Source organism: Anopheles merus, chromosome X (genome assembly GCF_017562075.2).
Source record: "Anopheles merus strain MAF chromosome X, AmerM5.1, whole genome shotgun sequence".
NCBI classification, from domain to species: Eukaryota; Metazoa; Arthropoda; class Insecta; order Diptera; family Culicidae; genus Anopheles; species Anopheles merus.
This window is the reverse complement of record NC_054081.1, coordinates 4,038,690-4,060,041: the sequence shown is the minus strand read 5'-3', so window position 1 is coordinate 4,060,041 and position 21,352 is coordinate 4,038,690. Positions and strand designations below refer to the sequence as shown.

At 44.0% G+C, this 21,352-nt stretch overlaps 2 protein-coding genes across 2 annotated transcripts in view; one reads left to right on the top strand and one right to left on the bottom strand.

Moving 5' to 3' along the window:
* Positions 1 to 1,139: 1,139 nt before the first annotated feature.
* On the top strand, positions 1,140 to 10,084 carry LOC121593039 (NCK-interacting protein with SH3 domain). The gene is made up of 9 exons (XM_041915076.1): positions 1,140 to 1,240; positions 1,531 to 2,128; positions 2,262 to 2,446; positions 4,985 to 5,134; positions 5,399 to 5,492; positions 5,567 to 7,027; positions 7,231 to 7,452; positions 9,146 to 9,318; positions 9,404 to 10,084. The coding sequence occupies exons 2-9, from the start codon at positions 2,101 to 2,103 to the stop codon at positions 9,593 to 9,595; spliced, it is 2,505 nt and encodes an 834-aa protein (XP_041771010.1). The 5' UTR covers positions 1,140 to 1,240; positions 1,531 to 2,100; the 3' UTR covers positions 9,596 to 10,084.
* A 2,519-nt stretch (positions 10,085 to 12,603) lies between these two features.
* Positions 12,604 to 21,352, bottom strand: part of LOC121589402 (F-actin-monooxygenase Mical) — a 65,893-nt gene continuing 57,144 nt past the window's right edge. Inside the window, exons 14-19 of the mRNA XM_041908323.1 lie at positions 21,244 to 21,276; positions 18,131 to 18,350; positions 17,909 to 17,999; positions 17,515 to 17,825; positions 17,233 to 17,429; positions 12,604 to 15,397 (exon numbers count right to left, since the gene is read on the bottom strand). Coding sequence (XP_041764257.1) covers positions 15,392 to 15,397; positions 17,233 to 17,429; positions 17,515 to 17,825; positions 17,909 to 17,999; positions 18,131 to 18,350; positions 21,244 to 21,276 — 858 coding nt within the window. The 3' untranslated portion in view covers positions 12,604 to 15,391. The remainder of the gene's footprint in view (positions 15,398 to 17,232; positions 17,430 to 17,514; positions 17,826 to 17,908; positions 18,000 to 18,130; positions 18,351 to 21,243; positions 21,277 to 21,352) is intronic.

Here is a 21,352-nt window from a genome sequence, read left to right as displayed (position 1 = left end):
TTGAAGCTTTACAACTTAGTCTTTAGCTAAACTTAAGTTTGCTTAGTTTGCTGTAACCGTAATTGCTAAATTTGTCAATATATCACAGTATGTTTATCATAAACAACATTCTTCTTCTTATTGGCACAACAACCGCTGCCGGTCAAGGCCTGCCTGTACCTACTAGTGAAGAGGTTTTGGCTTTCAGTGACTTTTTGTTACGGTAGCAGGATAGTCAGTCCCAAGTATGGGGGCCGGTCTATTCGGGACTTGAACTCATGACGGGCATGTTGTTACGTCGTACGAGTAGACGACTGTACCACCATACCGGCCTAATAAGCAACATTATAGGAGTAAAAAAATAAATCGCTGTCTATATTAACCAATTTTTTACAAATTACTTTGCACCAGTCCACGAAGGAATGCACCAATCTATTCGATTATTTAGAAAACAAATCAGTCATTCCTGTTTTTTGTCTGTATTTGATTTGAATACAATCAACAATTAAGCATGTCTCAAAACTCGTTGTATACATCAATGGTGAATTTTGTGAATCAATCACATGCAATACATTTCTGCACTTCAGGTCGAGAATCAGAACTTATCCCCAAAATGATAACATTCTCTAATACCTCTACGCTTTTCGAAGCAAGTACATCTAAAAAAAAAAGACCAGGTGTGCCAAATAGATATAGTTTTGCAGGCCAGACTTTGGCGAGCCCTGATTTTGCAAGATCCATCCTGTCCATGCAACGGGTACTTAATCGAAAATTTACACATCGACTCCAGAATACAAACGACAAATTTACATTTCAATTAAACAGAACAACCAGCTAACGGCAATTTCAAATTTTCTTATCCATTCATGCAGCTCTATTTTTTTTGTTCCTAAAATTCAGTCAGCTACTCTCAAAACAGATCTATAATTTAAAGTTTCGTTCTCGAAGCGCTCATAAAAAAAACACTAACGATTGATATTTAAATGAAGATTTCCACCCACAAACAATGCGAGCAGTCTACTCGAGCTGCTCGAAAAACTAACACAACAACAGCGATGGAAGTTAGCGCCATCTGTTGGGTTTTCTGCTAAGCCGCTCCCATCCATTGGCTGTCAAACGTCCGTTCTGCAATACACACACACACACATGCAGCTCGCACAGTTGTGTCAAAGTGCGCAAAACGGGAAGAGGCAAACAGGCCGAGACGGATTTTCGCTCCCCCAAACAGTTTCCCAAACGCAGCCAGCGCTGGTGGGCCAGTGTAAATTTAAACCGCCACGAGCGAACCCACAAAGTGCAGAGATTGTTGGTGTGCGAGTGCCGAGTGTGTCGGTGTGCAGTACACCGCTCCCTTTCCCACTCCGTACAGAAGCGTGCGTGCGTGCGTGCGTGCAAAAGCGTTGTGACAAAAACAAAACAAAACAAACCAAAGCACACACACACACGGACACACATTTGCTCCAGCCCTGTTTTTCTCTTTGGCTTCAGTCGCACTGTACGCACGTGTGTGTGTGTGTGTGTTGGTGCTTATTTTTATCAATCGATTTACAGAGGAGATTCGCTGACCCCTGCCGTGGTGTGCTTCCCGGGTGTGTACACATACTTTCCCGTGCGTTGGTTTTTTGCACACACATACGCGTCCTTGGCAGAAAAGAAAAAGGGCAAGAAACCTCAGTGGTGGTGGTGGTGGTGGTGTGCATCAGTGTGTGTGTGTGTGGATTAGAAGAGCTCGGCCCGTGTGATATGGTTTTGCGGATGCTGGAATGCACAGCAGCACGCACATAAATCTCCCAGGAGAAACATAGGCGAATAATCAGCAACCATCAGACACACACACACACACCCATACGCGGGAGCATCCCTCGTCCAGCAATCAGATGAGCTAAGCTCAGCAGCAGTTGCAGAAAGAAAGCAAGCAACAACAACAACAAAAAGTAAGGAAAAGGGTGGACGAACTGTGCCGTTGGAATTTTGGGACCAGCGGCAGCCAGCAATCACCAATCAACCACATCGGGGCTCGGGAGTGTCGGGAAGGTCCATCGAACTTTTTGCCCCAGCTCCAGCACTCTCCCATCCTATCCCCCTCCCCCATACAACCAGCAAGAAAAAAAGGGAGCAAACATGGTAGACAGCATGTCGCAGGATGCTGGTAAGCATAAGAAACGAGTGTTCCCTTTCCGCGCGCGTGAGCCAAGCAAACTTATGTCTTTCTTCCTTTTTTTCTCTCTTTTTCTTTTCCCAACCTCCTCCTCCGCAACCAAAACTGACCGCATCCCGTTCAGAGTCGTTCGAGATGCTGAAAGCGCTGTACGACTTCACCGCCGTCTACCCGAAGACGATCAGCTTCGACGAGGGCGAATACTTCATCCTGCATCAGACGAGCGCCCGGCAGCGGAACTGGTGGCAGGTGGTCAGCATGAAGGGCAACATCGGGTTCGTCCCGTCCAACTACGTGATGAAGCTGAAGGTAAACGCTGCAGGTTGCCGTTTGATGGAAGATATGGCGCGCGCGCGCCCTTCCAGGAAGTAGAGGGTCACTTACACACACACACACACATACACACATACAGACGCAAAACACACTGCACTGCAGAAATGGTAGAGGTGGTAGGGATGGCCACCCTTACGGTCACGACCGCAGCATCCCGGGACTCCTGCGGTGCGAAATTGCATCCCGCGGCTGGTCGGGTGCCCGCAGCCCGGGAAGCATGTTTGCGAAAAGCCCTTCGAGATAAGCATAACCGGGGACGGGAGGGCTGCTAATAAACACTCCCGGACACTGGCACACAGCATATCACCAGAGGCAGCCTTCGCCATCGCCCTCATCGTGCGCGTGCAGCACCGTGCAAGGCGTGAAGAGAAAATCAATACACACAGCACATGCATTTCTCATAAGGCCCTGCCGTGTTTTCTTTTCACCGTGCTTGCTGTCAAACGCGCGACCGTTCTGTCCCACTCCCACCCCACTCCGGGGCGTTGTGTGTGTGTGTGTGTGTGTGTGTTTTGAGCTTTCTGTGCCTTGCATTTGCTTATCCTGGTTTCCGCCGTACCGGGGCAGGCGCTTTCTTTTTCGCCGTTGCGTCGCGTTGTTGTTCGTATGCGGTAATTTTAAATGCGATGAAGGGGAGGGGGGGGGGGGAGGAGGGAAAACACATATTTGCACGAGTTCACCGTGTCCTGTTCATCCTGCTGAATAGGCGGCTTGATTATCTGCTGCTCGTAGCGGTCCTCTTATTCCACACCCACCCACCATTTGAGGGGCTCTTCAGAAAGTAGTTTAACGTGTGACAGTGTGGATTTTTGTTTATTTTTTTTAATGTTGTTTTTTACACTTTTATTGGCATTTGGAGTATTGTGTAGTGCCACCGTTTGGCTGTATGGGTTAACGTACTTAGGCAAACAGAAAGGATAACTCATGAATATTATATAGGAAATGTTAAGATGGAAGCAATGAGCGGGATTTTTGAAGGTTTTTTTTTACATTTACATTTGCTGAATACATTTTGATCTCTCCTATGGGTTTTGGGTACGAGATGTTTTTGTTTTTGACATTTTTGCATTGATAGGATACTTTATTGTGATAAACGAACGTTTTATAATTAAAAAAAATGCAGTGAAACATCCTTATTACGATTTAGTTTTTTTCGCATAGCGAGATCATCGAAATGCTCAACAAATACGTCACACTTAGCGAGTAAAATCTGCCATAACGAACACAGCATTTCTTGATTTGAGACATTGAGCATTTCTTCAATTGTATTTGTTGCTTAGGCAAACGAGAGTTTTGCTATGTTTAAAAACTTGCGGCCCTGGAACTGATTATTTAACTTTTCATACAAATACTGATACTGATACTGATACACAATGAAAATGTGTCATGACATGCCGAACGCCTCGTGCGAATGCTTATGTCCAACGCGATAGTCTGACTGACAAACTGAGCTCAATGCCGGCGCAAGCATAATCATGACTTTTTCTGCCGGTGAACAGTACTGCCAAATGCCACTGTTCATGAGTGAAACGAAGTTTAAATCAGCTTACGTACACAACTGTCATGATCAGGGGTGAGACTCAAACAGTTGGTGGACCAGTCATATACTTGGTGACACTGTCTGTAGGACCCAATTCTTGGTCAATCACTTGGTCATGACATTTTCTGTCGGTGATAATCATTCTTGGGAAATAGTTGGCCTACGGTCCCAAGGAACAAAATGAGCATTCTTTCTCGCTCTGTCTGCTTTGGGTAGTTGGGTAGAATGATAAAGCATCGCAGCGAGAAAGCAGGCTCATTTTGTTGCTTGGGACCACTCGCACGCACCGCACATTTCCCATGACCATTGTGATGATCACCAACAAAAAATGCCGCGACCATGTGAATTGACCAAGCGTTGGTTGCACAAAGTGTCACCAAGCATGTGATGGTCCCACCAACTGTTTGAGTCTCACCTCTGATCATCACATTAGAGCTCGTGATGCTGACATGATTTGGTTTCAGTTGGAAATTGTCATGTCTTTGTCAGTGACATTTTGTAGAATTTATCACAGTAAAAAAAAGTCATGCCGAAGTAACTGGTTGTGTAAATGGTGTAAATGGTGTAAATGGTAAATGGCCTTGATGATCACAATTGAGTACGTGACGCTGACATGGATTTTTTTTCAGTCAGATTTTTTTATGACATTGACAGTGACATTTTGCAGCCTTCCGAGTAAGTCAGAGGAACAGACTAAACTCGTTATACGGGGTTTCACTGTATGTTAAACTGTTTTGGCATATTGGAGCATCTTGTTTCGACAAATAAGTCAAGAAAGTGTGCCAAACTGTATCGAGATAAGGTGACAGCTTGAGTGCATGGTACTCGTTTGACACTTAATATTCCTTTTCGATTAAAATCGGTTATATTAGCACAAATGCTGCTGTTTACAATTCAGAGCAAACGGAATAGTTCGCTCTCCTTGATTTCATTCTTGTTCATTCCTCCTTTTTTTTTTTGTTTTGCTCCAACAGGTCAATCCACTCTTTTTAAACGGCTTTCTCGAATCCAGCATAGAATCGTTGCGGCTGTCGACGGAGAAGGAAATAAACGGCATCATCGGACGGGAGGAACTGATCAGCCGGCTGGTGGAGAAGAAGCGCATGCTGGAAAAAATGCTCAAGGTAGGCGAACCCCAGCAGAACACACACACAGCCACACATAATTAGCGCTTCTTTTTTGTGTGTGTGAAAGCGCGACCGTGTGTGTGTGTGTGTGTGTGTGACCTATTTGGCCAACTTCCCAGTCGGGCGCACAAGAAACAGAAACTAAATTGGACGGGCCACATTTCCCGTGCCCTACATACAAACGTTTGTAGCATCTTCGCATTGGCTAACCTGAATTTGGTTGATTTTTGTTTCATTTCCGCTTCCGCAAACTGTGCGCAGTACGAGCTGACGGATAGTGAATCGGAACCGCCCTCGCCGATCAAGATGAGCAACGGGCACCTGAAGCAGCAGCAGCAGCACGACGGCTCGAGCGGTAATGGGAGCGATTGCTTCTCGCCCCAGTACACTGTCGATTAATTTCTTTTATTTCGATTTCTGTTGGCACAGAACGCACGGCACCGCTGAAGAACGGTCCCCAGCGACACTCGCCGCCTGCACCGTCTGAGCAACAGCAGCAGCAGCAGCAGCCGGTGATGATGCAGACGGCGAAGAAATCGAAATCGAGCCCGGCCGTCGGTGGCCAGGTGCCGCCCCAGTTCATCCAGGAAAGTCCCAGCACGGGCGTGCTGGCGACGAAGCACAGCGGCGGCCCGGCACAGCCCGAGGAGCAGCAGCAGCAGACGCCGGTGGTCGTCGCCGTAGCCGCTGCCGCAGCCAGCCAGGAACCGAGCAGCACCCTGTCCGAGCTGTCGTCCGTGTCGTCCGAGCAGACGGAGCCGACGAGCAACAACACCGCCACGACCGGCACGCTCACGACGACGAGCGACGAGATAACGGCCATCTCGCGCATCGACGATCGGGGCGGGGCGGGCGAGGAACCGTCGCTCGGTGCCGCTGCCCCGACCGAGGCCGAAAACCAGACCGATCACGAGCTGAACGAGCTGGAGACGACCAACAACGACGACGTGACGGTGAGCGAGACCGAGCCGCAACCGGTTTCGGTGCGGGAGCCGCCGCACGATGAACCGCCGCAGGAGGAGGACGAACCGGTCGGGCCGGCCGAGGGAGCGGCTGGCGGGGGTAGCGGCGGCGGCGGCGGCGACGGCGGTGGCAGTGTGACGGCCGGCGGGGACGATGGTACGCTCGCGAGCGACACGGAGCGCGAGGCCGGCTCGGGCGCCGAGTGTGGCGAGAGCAGCGTGGCGACCGGCGACGAACCGGCGGAGCCGGCGGAAGATCTGGCCAGGCAGCCGCCGGCCAGGGTGGAAGCGGCCGAGGTGTACCAGATAGTGGACGCGATACGCAAGGCCACCCGGCTCAGCCACGAGCTGTCCTGCGTCGCGCTGCGCGTGGTGCTGGCCGAGCTGGAGGTGCTGCTGCCGCCGGCCGTCGTCCGCCATCTCGAGCCGGTCGCCGTCCATCTGGCCGCCCCGTTCGACGTGCCGGACGGGCTGCTGAGCAAGACGCACGATGCGCACCGGCTGCGGCTGATCTTTGCCGAGCTGTCCGACTGCAAGAACGACTCGGAGCAGCGCACGTGGATGCTGCACGAGGACGAGGCCGACATCCGGCAGTACCTGGCCGAGCTGATCCGCATCCTCACCGACGCCGATCCGAAGATCTGCCGCAGCGAGATGGCGTGCGACCAGTACCAGAGCATCATCAACCTGGTGCTGTACTACCAGATGGAGACGCGCTGGTCGATCCGGAAGCTGCTGCTGGCCGCGTTCCGCGCGATGTGCCATCTCGACTACACGACCGTCGACATACTGCTCGGCTCGGTCCTGCCGCTCGAGCTCGTGCAGGACATGGTGTCGAACCCGCGCAACATCGAGAAGCTGCAGGAGCTGGCGAACATGCTCATCATCATCTTCTCGATCGGGCGCCGGATGCCGATCAATCAGCAAGGTAGGGATTTTTTTTTATTGGTATTTTAGGTGTGCGGAGGCAATTTCTTCTAGCAAACCACCAATCAGCCAAACAGCTTTAGCACAACAGCAATCAAACATTTCTGCATCAAACTCTCTTATCATTCATTGCATTGCGATTGAAACTGCTCAAATCAAACCGAAACCGATGGTTTTATTAATTTGCCTCCCGTTCGGTTCCAGATCACCTGCGGGCAGACTTCATCATCTTTCTGCTGAACATTATCGAAACGCCGCCGGAGAGCGACGTCCAGGAGGTGCTGCCCGACATCATGATCAACCTGATCCTGTCGTTCAACCTGCAGTTCGACAACTTTGCCGAGAACGTGGTGCTGGAAGCGATGGAGCAGTTCAAGACGGCCAAAACCTTTACCGAGAAGATACTGCTGCTGATCAACCGGGAGGGTAAGTTGGCAACCTTTTTTTAAACCTGGATAAACAGGCAGGAAGTGTTGTTAAAGCTGCAGATAGTTGTTAAAATGACTGATAATTTGAATAATTTATTACACAATTCATTCATATTCATTTTGCTCCAACATCTTCCTTCATTTTGCATTGCTGCTTGTCGTTGGTTTATTATTCTTTTATCATTTTTTTTTATTTAGTCATTAGTTCTCAACTCATAAACAGTTGCTTTTAACGTTTCGTGTACTGTTTTCATTTAATATTTCGATTTAAAATCCCAAAAAAATATATTCTTTATAGTTTATAGTTTATAGTTTGAAATGGTTTTAATTGAAAAGGGAAGTCTATTATCTTTTTAGTTTCGAAAGGCTAAACTAAAAGAGTTTAAATTTTATCAGAAAGTTTGCAGTCAATGGGGCCCTTCACGATTCTAGTCAGCTTTTTGTATGGAGTTTGACGGTAAGAGGCTGAAATTATTTAAACACTCCATACAAAACCACACACAAAACTCAAACTAGCCTCAAAGCTAGAATTGGATTCGAGTAGCTACTCGAAAAAATGGCAAAACAAAGTGGTGTTTTCATTCATCCCAAGGTGCATTAACACTTTGGGTGCCATGGCTATCATATATGATAGCCAGAGATAACTGACTTCAAATCTCAATATCTTGTAACAGATTGGACGTATTGGCATGAAATTTTGCCAAAAAGATCAACAAAATGATAAGTAAATTTGTCATGTATACGGTTTTTGCAATTTTTGTTGTATTCATTTTTGTATAATGATCCATTTACATTCATTAATAGTCGAAATGAGAGAATATAAATGCAAAATAACAATTCCTTCGATGAATATAGTGTAGCCACATATATATTAAGTTATAATATGAGTTTTCAAAACATCTGATATACAGCAGGTATTATTGAAAATATCATCTAAATGACAGCATACGTTGTTTACATAATCGCTTTTCAATGAAGTATCTTGCTGAGAGCAAATCTTTACTTAACATTTAACTGTTGTTTTGTCAATTTAATGATAAAAAAAGGAAAGCAATGAAAACACGACAAGAAATCAATCAAAACTGTATTAAAAATCATTATTTTCATCATTTTTTAGTTTGTTTGTATTCAGTAATACCATAAAAAATGCAAACAAAAATTGCTTGGCCCCCAGGTAAACATAAACAAAAATGGTCTGGCACTCAAAGCGTTAAAGCGAGATCAGATGGTGGAATCTAGAATCAAAGTATATGTATACCAGGTGGTCTCATAGCATATTGTTTATAACCAAATTTGGGTGAAAACTTTTGCTCAAACAGTCTTTCTGGTAGCTTGACGAATATCCAAAACATTCCTAAAATCTTCGGTCAGGCTTCTAAATACATACACCTTAGGATAGGCCCACCTGCATATTATACCCACTTTGATAGCTGCTCGAAAACTGCTATACAATGCAAACAGCTGACAGGCTGAAATTTCAGCCACCGAACTTAAAACGGTAAGGGCTCCAATATTAGATTAAGCATTCAAGAGTGTTTATTACGGTTAAATCAGGGTTAAATTTAGTAATAAGTTTGGTTTCAAATATGTATAAAAAAAGAAAGCAAAAGCTTTTTATTGGCTTACGTAACGCTGCGTGATAATTTCGAAAAAAAACACTAATTCTTATCACACATCAACACGTTTTGCAGAAGATCCAGTGCACACGCTGAAGCACACGCCGATGAACATCAACCCGGTGCTGAAGATGCTGGTCGATCTGTTCAGCCGCCCGGAGACGGCGTCCATCTTCTACACCAACGACAACAAGGTGCTGATTGACATACTCGTGCGCCAGCTGTCCGATCTGTCCGCCGGCGAGCCGGTAAGTAGCGGCTGCAGGTTGACGATGGTCCCTTGCTAACGCCCTGCTCCTTCTCCCCCCCCCCCCCCCCCCCCTCTAACGCCAGATTCGCAAATGGTACCTGGAGCTGTGCCGGAAGATCCTGCGCAACACCAACTATCCCGAGCACCAGCACCGCAAGCAGGACCTGATGAAGATCTTCACCCGCATCTTCTGCGAGGAGACGGAGTGCAGCGCCAGCGACCAGCAGATTGTGCGCGAAATAGCGAACGAGTTCCCGCAAATCTTCAAGGCGTGAAGCGGTCGGCTGCGATGCTGCGGGGCAATCGAGTTTGTTGGCGGACGCGGGCGAACGGTTTGTGCTGTTCCCCTGCGCCGGCTCGAATGGTATATTACTGTTAAGCGTTAAGCACACATTATAACACGATGCGTACAAACGGAACCCTTGATCTGAGATAGCAAGATTTTCGCCACACATGATGGGAGAAGGATGGCAAAATATTGAACGTTAGTGGTTTTTTTTTTGTTGTGATGTAATATCTATGAATTTACGGCCGATCGTCCCTTCCTGTTATGCTAGTCAATCCTGGCTTCGTTCACCTTCCCGCCACCCCATTGCCCCTCTTCTCCCATCACACATTCCCCATCCAGCTCCACCAGGACACGTTTACTAATTAGGGCCTGCTATGCCTGACGCCGTCTTTCTGCTTGCCTGCTCCAAAGGCACAGAGCGAGAGAGTGGTCATCAAACCAAGAGGAACAGGCAGGCAGCAAACAATAGTCTGTTTAAAAAAAATCGTTCGTTAAATACCTTTCCCTGTTAAAAGCTTACATCAAAGAGTTCGTTTTTTAAGGCTACATTTTTAACCAAAAAAGAGAGAGGTCGAGCATTTAGTGTTGGCTCGTGCCCAAACTACCGAAAAGCCAAAAAAAGAGAGAGGAGGGAGAGAGCAAAAAAAAAAGCGTTCGAACGTCGTTTGGAGAATGAAATATCCGCAAAAACTATTTATTATTACGATGTAACCAAACTCTTAGCTAAGCGAAATGAGTCTGAAACCGTTTTACGGAACGAGGCATCACAGCACACACACACACACATACACGACGGTAGCATGTTTTGTTAAACCATGAACGCGGTGGTAGGGAAAGGTCTTTGAAAGAGCAATCTAGCCTGCGCAATCCAAACCAATATATATATTCTGCCAGCCAACCAGCCAGCCCGTGCTGTGTGCTGTGTGGTAGTGATTTGCTTTAAAAAAAAGGTGCACTGCAAGCTGCTACTTGTTGGCGGGTACACGCGATTGTTTGTTTGTTTTGATAGACCAGTGTTTAAGGCCAGTTGTTCCCATTGCCATTGACGCGAGCTCAGTTTGTCGCAATCGTACGCGAAGCGAAATGTAACTAAAATAACAACAAGAAAAACCATAGACACTGACACACACACACACACACACACACTCACTAGCACAAAGTAATTGTAGTACGAGTTATAAATATCGCTACAGAAGGAATATTAGAAAGTATGCTCCATCCTTCTCCACACCCTTGTCGCGCCCAAACAGTGCAATTTCTTCCCCACTTTTTGCGACACTGTTAACCGACACGATATAGGGGTGTGTGTGTGGGTGTGGGTGTATGCATGTGAGTGCGTGTTAATCAGCACCCCGTAAAGAGCCGTACGTTCTACGGCCGCTTACGTAGAGTGCATTTAAACGCATCCTTTCCACGCCACGCAAGGACACAGTTAGGGTAGAGGTAGGCGCCAGTAGAAAGAAGATGTAAGCCATGTGTGTGTGAGTGTGTGTATGTGTTACATTTTCCCCCAATCGAAGCAATGAACACTATTGCGCAACACTCGCTTTCCGTTTGCGAGGAGCTTTAAAGAATGAACGGTTGAGATTGGCATTCCTGCCGCGCGCCCGACCGATTGTTATAAGCTTTATATACTTCCCAAATTGGCCTTTGGAGTGTGTTGGCGTTGCATTTTAACCTTTGCCTCGGAACAACGGACAGTCCAAAGATATCGTTATAAGCCATCATTATAGAGAGCGAAAGAGCGAATTAATTATGTGATACAGCATTACTTTTTACCTTCTGCGTAACGGCCCAGTTCGAGCTAGTTTAGCCATCAAAGCAACCTCATTTACACACACACACACACACACACACACACACACACACACACACACACACACACACACACACACACACACACACACACACACACACACACACACACACACACACACACACACACACACACACACACACACTCACTCTCTCTCTATTATTATACGCATTCTGTAGACTTAAACGTATAACGCTTACAGAGGCTAGGCTCGGGACAGAGCAGAATGAAATGAATTTGTCAAACTCCAAAATGTGCCAATTAACCAAAACGGAACTGTTCATCGTACCAGGACGAACAACCCCCCCCCCCCCCCTCCCTTCGTTAAGCTACGAACCTGCTATGCCGGCGGTATGAGGTGTAATAAGTCCACGCATTACCACATTTTAGCAAGTACCGTACACGGCTTAGTGTGTAGGATTTTTTTTAAAGAAACGAATAATTTATAACGCTTTTAAAGTTTATCGATCGTTCGCGTTGTTCCGATGCAGAGAGGCATTTAAAAACGTAAAAGTGAAGTTGGCAATAGAGATAACGAGAAGGAGAAAAAGAGAGAGAAAAAGAACGAACGCAAGTTAATATTCTAAAGCACTGGCAAACGAAGCTGGAATACCGCAGAAAGAGAGAAACGAATAAGTTATTTAGTTAAGTAAAATTACCTTACCGCTGATTGTTCGTTTTTTTTTAATACACGCACACACACACACACCTTCCAAAGTATGTAAAGGATGCCAAATGAAATGAACAGCAGCAAACAAAGCAAAAAAAGACGCCGTTCCGTAGTGAAAAACATATACAGACACACACACCCTACACAACAAACAAACAAACAATACTCTAAATAGTAGTGTGTGCAGTGTTGTGTTAAAGCAAAAAAAAAACGACAACAAAAAAAAGTATGGTATCCCCCCCGCAATAACACGCAAAGCCAAGCAGAGAAGAGAAACAAAAAGAAATAATTAAAAAACAAACAACTTTGCGAATCGTGAATCCTACCAAACACTCGAAACACTTTTAAATGAAAGTTAAAGAAAAATGTTACTCTAAAAAAAAACAACAACAATTGATTCTGTGTCGTTTGTGCCTTTTTTGTGCTCTTTTTCTTTTTTTGCTACCTTAAAACAACCGAAATTTCGAACATAGAGAAAAAAAAAAGAGAAAAAAGGCCGAAGGGAAAGTGGTTTTTGTTTTGTATTAATGTTTTCTCTTTGTTTTGTAAGTTGTTTTTGTGCTTTTATTTAAACCTCATTAAATTCATCCAACGCATGTATTGGGGTAAATTGGGTGTGGGTCACTCCCTTCCGCCCACCTTCTTCCACTTCTTTTTTTTTCGCTTGGGGGAGAGAGCTTCCAGCTTTTGCACGGCTTCCTGATTTCGGTTGCGTGTTGGTTTGTTTTCGTTCCTTAACTTTCTTACTGTCTATCATTTCATTTCATGAAACAATGAAACACAAATTAAACTTACTAGTCATGTGAAATAGGGGTTCTAACACACGCACGCACACCCCACACTCTCTCACACACACACACAGACACACGCATATAAACGCCATTAAAAACGTTTTTGCGACGTTTAATCTATATTGCTAGAATAAAAACTTTCACAACTCGAAAAACGATCAATTCTGTCCTCTGCGGCGTGTGTTGTTTGTTTGTGGTGTGTGATGCGGGGCTTTTGTGGGTGTGTGTGTGTGAACAAGAGAAAGAGAGACACAGTAAATGTAATTTTCGTTTTTTTTTTCTTTTTTAAATCGATTAATGTGTGTAATGTGCTCTCTGCGCGCTTGTAAGCAAACCTGTCGCTGAGCTTGATTTGTTTGAATTATTTTCTTTTTGCTTCGCCGCTATTGCTGCTAACGTGCCCGCTACCTAATTAGTCTCGAAATTAGCGTGTAACACAATTTTGCACAATTGCATTGCTAACTAAATTAGTTTCACCTTACACGCCTATACAGACACACCGACACAACTGTGCCTCAGCTTTCTATTGCCGCCGCCGCCGCCGCCGCCTGCGCGTCTATTTGTTTCCTCATTGTGTTTCATTTTGAATGAACTGAGCGCGCGTGCAGGCGAGAAGAGTAAGAAGCTTTCCTTTGTTTTTTTTTTTTTAAATATTTTCCCGGAAAAGAAAACATTCCTCGCTCGCTCACTGGATGGGTTTGTTTTCCTCCTCCTGTTTTTTTTACATGCTATTAAATTACGCAACACATACACAGCTGTATTCCCTGTCATTATCTCCCGAATTGTGTGTTTTTTTTTCGCGAAGCACCTTCCTCTATCTCTCTATAGGATGTTTGAGGTCGTTTCATGTTTTTACAACATAAACATAATTGAGTTGTTTCGTTTGCCGAGGTGGAAGGGTTTTTTTGGGAGGGCGTGAAACTGTGCAATGTATGGGTATGTGTGTGTTTGCTTGTGTTCGTAATACTGAATGCACGGGATGAAGAATTGTTTTTTTTCTTTTTCAAACATGTTTGCAACTAGTGTAACGTACTGTTTTCAAAACTGTTTTCAAGCTTAGTGCACATTGACAGACATTTTCTTTCTCACAGTGCGAAGCACACACACACACGCACATACACATTACTCATCACACGTTGGCCATCCATTTCCCGCACAGTTCTTATTTTTGTTTTGTGTATATTCTCAAACAATAATCTCGAACAAAACGAACGAAACAAACAAACAAAAAACTTTAACTCTACAGTTTAAATAAATAGTTACGACGACCGCGGCGGATGCTGATACACACTACTTGTTCATGATACGCCTGCCTGCCTGTCAGTCCAACCGTCAAACTGCACTGTAGCACACACTCAAAAAGATAAAGCTTGATGACGTCATGGGGACACGCTTGAAAACTGGTAAAGAACTAGCTAGCAACAACCAAAAAAAAAAAAAAAAAACGAAAGAAAGAAAAGAAACAGTCTAACCTTGGCTAATTGCGCATTGCAAGTGTTTGAAGTGTACTGTAAATTCAGTAATAAACAAAACAGGCTTTTAAAAGCGAACAAAATTCGAAAAAAACAAGCTTACAAGAAAACTGAAGAAAAGCAGATAAAAACAAAACGAAACACTAAAAACAAACCCTGAACACTACACACGGCTACTACTGTCTCGCGCAAACACACACACACAATACAGAGTTTTCCAGGAGTTCTCATAGTTGTGTGACACTATATTAACTCTTTCTTACGGGAAAATACTTTCTGTTGGACAAATCTAATAGGAATTTCCAAGGAGCCTGCCTAATAAGGTTGCTATACAGTCCAATTCCCATCATATAAGTTTCACTTCCAATAAGATACAGACAAACAAGTGTCCCACAACTAAGAGAATCCCCAGCAAACCCTGTAAGTGTAATTGTGCGGTATCCCCTGTCATCCCTATCCACTCCTATCGCTTGCGAGTGATTTGTTTTGCATTTCTGTTTTGTTTCCTGTATACTATGCCCTATATATATATGCGTTTTTCTTTTGTTTTTTGTTCCTTCCTCCTGTTCCTCATCACAGCAACACACCTTTCCCTGTTTTCGTCTGCACGACTCTTGGACACTATTTTTGCATTAGCTTGTTTTGTATCTTCTTGTTTGTTCGTCGTCTGCTTCCTTTTGCGCACTGCTATCCTCCTATCTCTCCGCCATGCTCCGCCTTAACGTATAATGCATTAATAAGTTTACAAATGTACACAAAAATATATATATATATAAGAAGCTTGACTTGTTTGCGCGCTGGAGTAACGTAAAAAAAAACGCCGCATCTTGTACACCGTAAGCACCAGAGAAAATCGTTGGCAGGAGAGGATGATGATGCACTGATGATCGCGCCGTGTGCTGCACCATTTGCATGCTTTTCAAAGGGGTTTGCCGGCCGCACGAAGTAACCCCCGTTCAAACAATTCGAACCGAAATCTTTCCCCCGCTGTTCCGTTCAAATACACGCCCCACGGTGCCGTTTGGATGGTAATTTATATCTAAAAAGAAAAACCAAATCACCGCGGTGAGAACACATTTGAGGAAAAGTAAGCAATGCAATTGAATGAGTGTTTTTTTGTTTTGTTTTGTGACTAACTACGCATGTTGCAGACTAATTTACACCGCTCGATGCAGAGTACCGCGTGCGCCTGTGTGCAATTAGGTGGAGCTATCGGGGATATTTACAAAAAAACGGGTTTTTGGTTTACATTTTACATAACTTAATTTAAACATTAGAAAAAAATCTGAATACATTCGTTGGGTCAATATTATTGTTATTGTTGAATGTATTTTTAGATTGAATTTACGTTACTTATTTTTATATTATTTTATTTTTTATGTAACGTTGTTAAGCCCTTTTGGGCCATTTAGTGGTTGGACGCCTCTGGATGACGTATGGCGAAAAGGATTGGATAATAGCTACGGCGACTTAGATGCGTGCGTAAGCGACAAACTCGCGCGCGAGAGCATAGCAAACTTATGAAACTTTTTTGGTAAATCAAGTGGTGAGAATTTAGAACGAGAATTTAAAAGTGTTAAGAAGTTTGCATGTTCTGCCGGTGAACAGTGCTGCCAAATTTCACTGTTTCGGTCACCAACACTCATGACTGAAACGAAGCTCAAATCCGCTCACGCACACAGCTGAGATGATCAGCGGTGAGACTCATACAGTTGTTGGATCAAGCACATGCTTGGTGACATTTTGATTAGCACCCAACTCTTGGTCACTCACTTGGTCACGACATTTTTGTCGGCGATAATCACGACATTCCTTGGGATATACTTGACGCTGAGATGATTTTGTTTTAGCCGGAATTTGTCATGACTATGTCAGTGACATGTTGCAGAACTGATCACAGTAAAAAAAAAGTCATGACATTTCTTGGTCACATCAACCGTTTTGCGTGTCACCTCTGATTATCAGAATTGAGTACGTGACGCTGACATGGATTTTGTTTCAGTCAGCTTTTTTTTATGACATTGACAGTGACATTTTGCAGCACTGCTTGCTTACAGAATGAAAGAGTACCATTAACGGCATGCTTTCGACTGTGGTTTCGTGGTTTTGCTATGTATGTGCGGTAAACTTGACGGAAACGGTTGTAAATGTTTATTTAAGTATTGTGATACAAACAAAAAGATACCTTTTCTGGTCGATATTCGGTTAATGTGGTGATGTTGGTTACCTAAATTATACTACACTACAGTATTAATATGTCACACACTCTCACATACACACACACAAACATATACAGGAAAAAATGGACAAACTTAAACATCTAAAATAAAAACGAAATCATAAATTGTTGTTAATGTAATATATTTCTTTAAAAGAAAAACAAAAAAAAATGCTATCACAATAATTATGAAATACTGGTTAGTACAAAAGAAAATGGATAAGAAAAGCTAAATGATAATAATAATAATAATAATAATAATAATAATAATAATAAATAATAATAATGATAATCATAATCGCCAAAATAATAATATACTTTAAGGGGTGCAGCAGTACTCCCAACAATACTTTGTGTGGGTAGGATGCGTGGACAAAACTACTCTGTTTTGATTATGCAACTTGAAGTAACTTGAATTTGCGTGTGCAACATATCTACAAGTGCAAATAGGTAAGTGGTGCTGTTGGTATTGGTGTCGGAGTTACACACACACACACACACACACACACGCAGTGCAAAAAACGAAACGTTGTTTAGCTTGTTAACGTAACGGCAAAGGCCAGCACCGCTACCGCCAAGCAGCCGGCCAGCAACGACCACAGCAGCAGCGGGGAGCGGGAAAGTAGTGGGAAAGGAAAGAGTCGTGCAATGCTTACGTCGGTATCGTTCGGCTTCCGGCCGGTCGGGTTGGCGAAGGGGCTGCTGGCGGCACCGGCCGCAACGGCGGCGACCGCCGCCGCGGTCGCCTTGGTGTCGGGCGACGGTCTGAGCGACTGCCGCTTCGCCACGATCTCGAGCATCTCGTTCAGTATAGCGCCCTCGGCCGCCACGTCGGAAGAGTTCTTATCTAGCTCTAGGAAAGGATAAGAACGAGAAATGAGAGAAATAGAGAGATATTAATCGCGCACAAAGGGGGAAACGGGGAAAAGGCAACGTACTGCCGTATGACAACCGCATGTTGAGCTCCTCCTTCAGCTGGGCGTGCCGATGCTCGAGCTGCAGCTCCTGCTGCCGTATGCTCAGCTCGTCGTCCCGCACCTTCAGCCGCGTGATGCTGCTCATGATGTCCAGCCACTCCTTCACCAGCCCCTCGTCGTTCGCGCCGAGATTGGCGGCGGGCCCGTGCTGCCGCAGCGCCTCACTTTCGCCCCGCAGCTCCTTCTCGATCGCGACGCCGCGCGTCTCCAGATCCTTGATCTTGACGTCTATCTCGGCCTGTTCTCGTTGTATCTCTTGAGCAATTCTCAGTCTACAAAAAAACAAAAACCAAAAATGAAGCAAAATTAGTGTTGAAGCGAATGCCGGCTGTTTTGCAACTCTCCCTCCACTGACCTTTTCAATTCCGCTTGCCTCGATGTTTTCGACATTGCACGTATTTTCTTGATTTCGTTTTTCGATTCGTTGGCCGCACCTGCTGCTTCGTCTGTATGTGTGTGTGTGCGTGTGAGAAGAATTCAAACAAAAAATTGTTGAAAAAAAAAAATTATGAAAAAAGAAGTTTGACAACCCTGCAGTTGCTTTTTTGTGGTAGCAATGTTTCCCCCTCCCGCTTACCGTCCGAACGCTCGTAGTTGAGGGGCAGCGGAGGGATGGGCGGTGGTTCCAGCTCTTCCGCCTCCTTGCGCCCGATCGGCGTGTAGCTGTTGTGGTGATGATGATTCGGGCCGGCAGCATCGGGCGTTGTGATGGTGGGCGAACCCGCCGCCGCCGCACCGTTCGTGTTAAGGCAGTCGTCGGAGGCACACCGGGCACCGTAGGGAGAGCTTTCCTTCGTCTGTTTTACGGGCGAGTGGTTGCGGGTGTTTGGGCGATACAAGAAGAAACAATGTTACAAAACGTTTGTCCATCCGAGTCGATTAGTGTCACATAAACCAAACCAAACAACCGAAACCAGTTGGTTAAATGTTGATAAACACACTGTTGGTTAATGTGCAGGGTTTCGCTCGAGCGGATCGAGACGAACAAAAATAATAAGGAAAATTGAGAGAACATGCATTCTAGCGAAACGACAAACGAACGGATTAAAAAATGGTCTGCAATGAACAGAATGCCAAATTGTTAGTAAAAGTGTTAGCGTTACTTTATGGCTCCCCCGTTTGTTACGTGAGCAATCATCTGCCATGCGTTACCTGTGCGTTACCATGGGGTCAGTAGTCAGGAGAGTGTGTGCTATAGTGTGGGGAGCGTTCGTTTCTCCTTATCTAAGCATGGAATGGCACGGTGTCTCGATTCATGCAAATTAATCCTTTTTCGGGCAAATGGTTTGTATGTGTGTGTGCCATGTGTTAGATAAAGTGAAATGCTTCCCTCCTTCATGGTATGATTGATGTTGCAAAGGGGTTTTCAGTTCCTCTGATAGCGTCCATGGAATACAGTTTGAGCTCTCTTGGAACATTACATTTACGAAAATGTCATGTCATAAGGTGATCTACTTCATAGTGAGCGTGACTTTGATAATTTGTTTGTTTCAAACTATTGCTCTTGTTTACATCATTAATTTACAATTAGTATGACTCGAAAATTGTGCAATTGAATTTACAGGGTTTTCTAAGTCACTTTCCAATATGCATATCATTTTTTAACCTCCTTCTAGATGTTTTTCAACAGCTGTCAAATGATGTATTTTATTCATAATACAAATTCCGTTCTTACACATGATTTTCAACACATAAAAAAGTCATACTAGTCAAACTCAATCCAGCTTGAGACGTGTTGAAAATCATGTGAAAGAACTAACATATTATTGTAATGCCAATGCAGCATTTGACAGCTGTTGAAAAACATCTTTCAAAGAATGAAAAATGTTGCAGACAGTGGAAATCGACGCGGAAAACCCCTGTACAGTTTCTACAGCTGAAACAATGTCCTTTTACTCATGCATACAGAATTTTCCGAATCAATTTCTCATGTCAACAATATTTTTCATTGCTTGCGAGATGTATGTCAACAGCTGTCAAATGTTGTATTTGCATCACAAACAATGTTCAGTTCTTTCGCATGATTTTCAACACATCACAAGCTGGACTGAGTTTGACAGTTCTTTGTGATGTGTTTAAAATCATGTGTAAGAACGGAAATACATCATTGGACAGCTGTTGAAAAACAACTTGCAAACAGTGAATAATGCTGTGCACATTGGAGATCGAATTCAAAGTTTATTTTTCATGACATCTACATAAATATCAAAATTCTATGGATCATTAAATGAATGATACGTCCCTACGTCCCTACTATTCAAACTGTTTTGTGCAATAAACTATTGATATTAATCATACATTTTTGACATTTTCCCGTTAATTCTAATATCTAAATTTACTCCGGTTATTGTGTGGCCAAATAAACTTTAATTGGACTAATACAAGCAGGCTTTGCAGCGGTTCTAGTATACTTTTGGCACTCTTTGCTGATCTGTGTGATACATGCATGCCTTGCACGCGATTTGACAGATGGCATCACGTCACAAGGCGTTTAGCAGAAATGTGCCAGAAGCACCAGAAACGCTGAAAACCCTGTAATGATGGTGATGGCGAAAATAATTGCAATTCCCAAAGGCTTTATAGAAATTAAGATAATGATATTCCATCATAATTATCGTAATTTGTACGATCGTTTGCGTGGCACTGTTGACTAATGACAATGAAGGTCAGTCACAGGAATTAATTCAACCGTAAAGGATAATAGGGTAAAGCTTAACATGAATTCCAACTTATATTAACTAACTAAACTTTACAATAACTGTAACCAAGCGCAATAAGGTGCCAGCAACTCTCTTGGCATTATTTGAATTTGGATTATTCAAACCACATACCACCAGAAGGTACTGAAAACCCCCCTTACTGATGTGCTGCACCCGCTAATGAGCGAAAAGATGCAATATTTTACAACTACACGAAAAACAAGAAACAAAGCGTTACTTAATCTAACACGACAAGGAATCTTTATTGCCTTTCCTTTGTTGTGGCAGAGAGCCGCGATATTCTAGCAATTCGCTTCAGCATCGAAAAAAAAGAACAACCTACTACCAGCCTGTAAGTCCTGTACGAACAACATGTTTGTGTGTGTGTTTGTCTCTAGTTCGAATAAATCCCTTTTCCAATGGCCCGAAATCGATTGAAATTAGCACGAAATTTTGTCTAATTAAATATGATGCCCCTCCCACCTATTGAAGTTCTGAGTGAATTCCGACTCTCGTTTGTTTGTTTTGTTGCTTCTGCAAAACGTATATTACACTGCTGTTCTCGTTCTTCCTTCTCTACTACCACCGAAATGTAGCCCAGTCCTCTATTTAGTCCACGTTCCGCGTCTCAAGTACTATGTGTTTCTATAAGAGTGTAGGGGTTTAAACATTATTATAAAAAAAAACCAAAAAAAAACAAAGAAACGAATTTGAAGCTTAGAATCTAACAGAAACAGAGTGTCTACGGTTCAAATTCAAACAGAGAACTCTAAAAACAAACACATGCACATGAAGAAAACAGTAACAAACAAACAAACAAACAAACAAACAAATGAAAACAGCAATCCATCAAAGCAAATCATGCCTTCATCAAACGCAACGAGAACAACGAATAGAAAAGAGAGAAAAATGCAACAAAACACACACACACACACGCATACAACAACAGCAAGCAGTAGAAAAAGAAAACATGAAAAAAAGAAGCGCTTACACCACAACTAATGCTTCTCATATCAAAGCATGACTGTTCGCAGGATTGTGTGGATGGATGGAATCGGTATATGGAAGAGAAAACGGAACAAAAAACCGCAGCGCGCAAG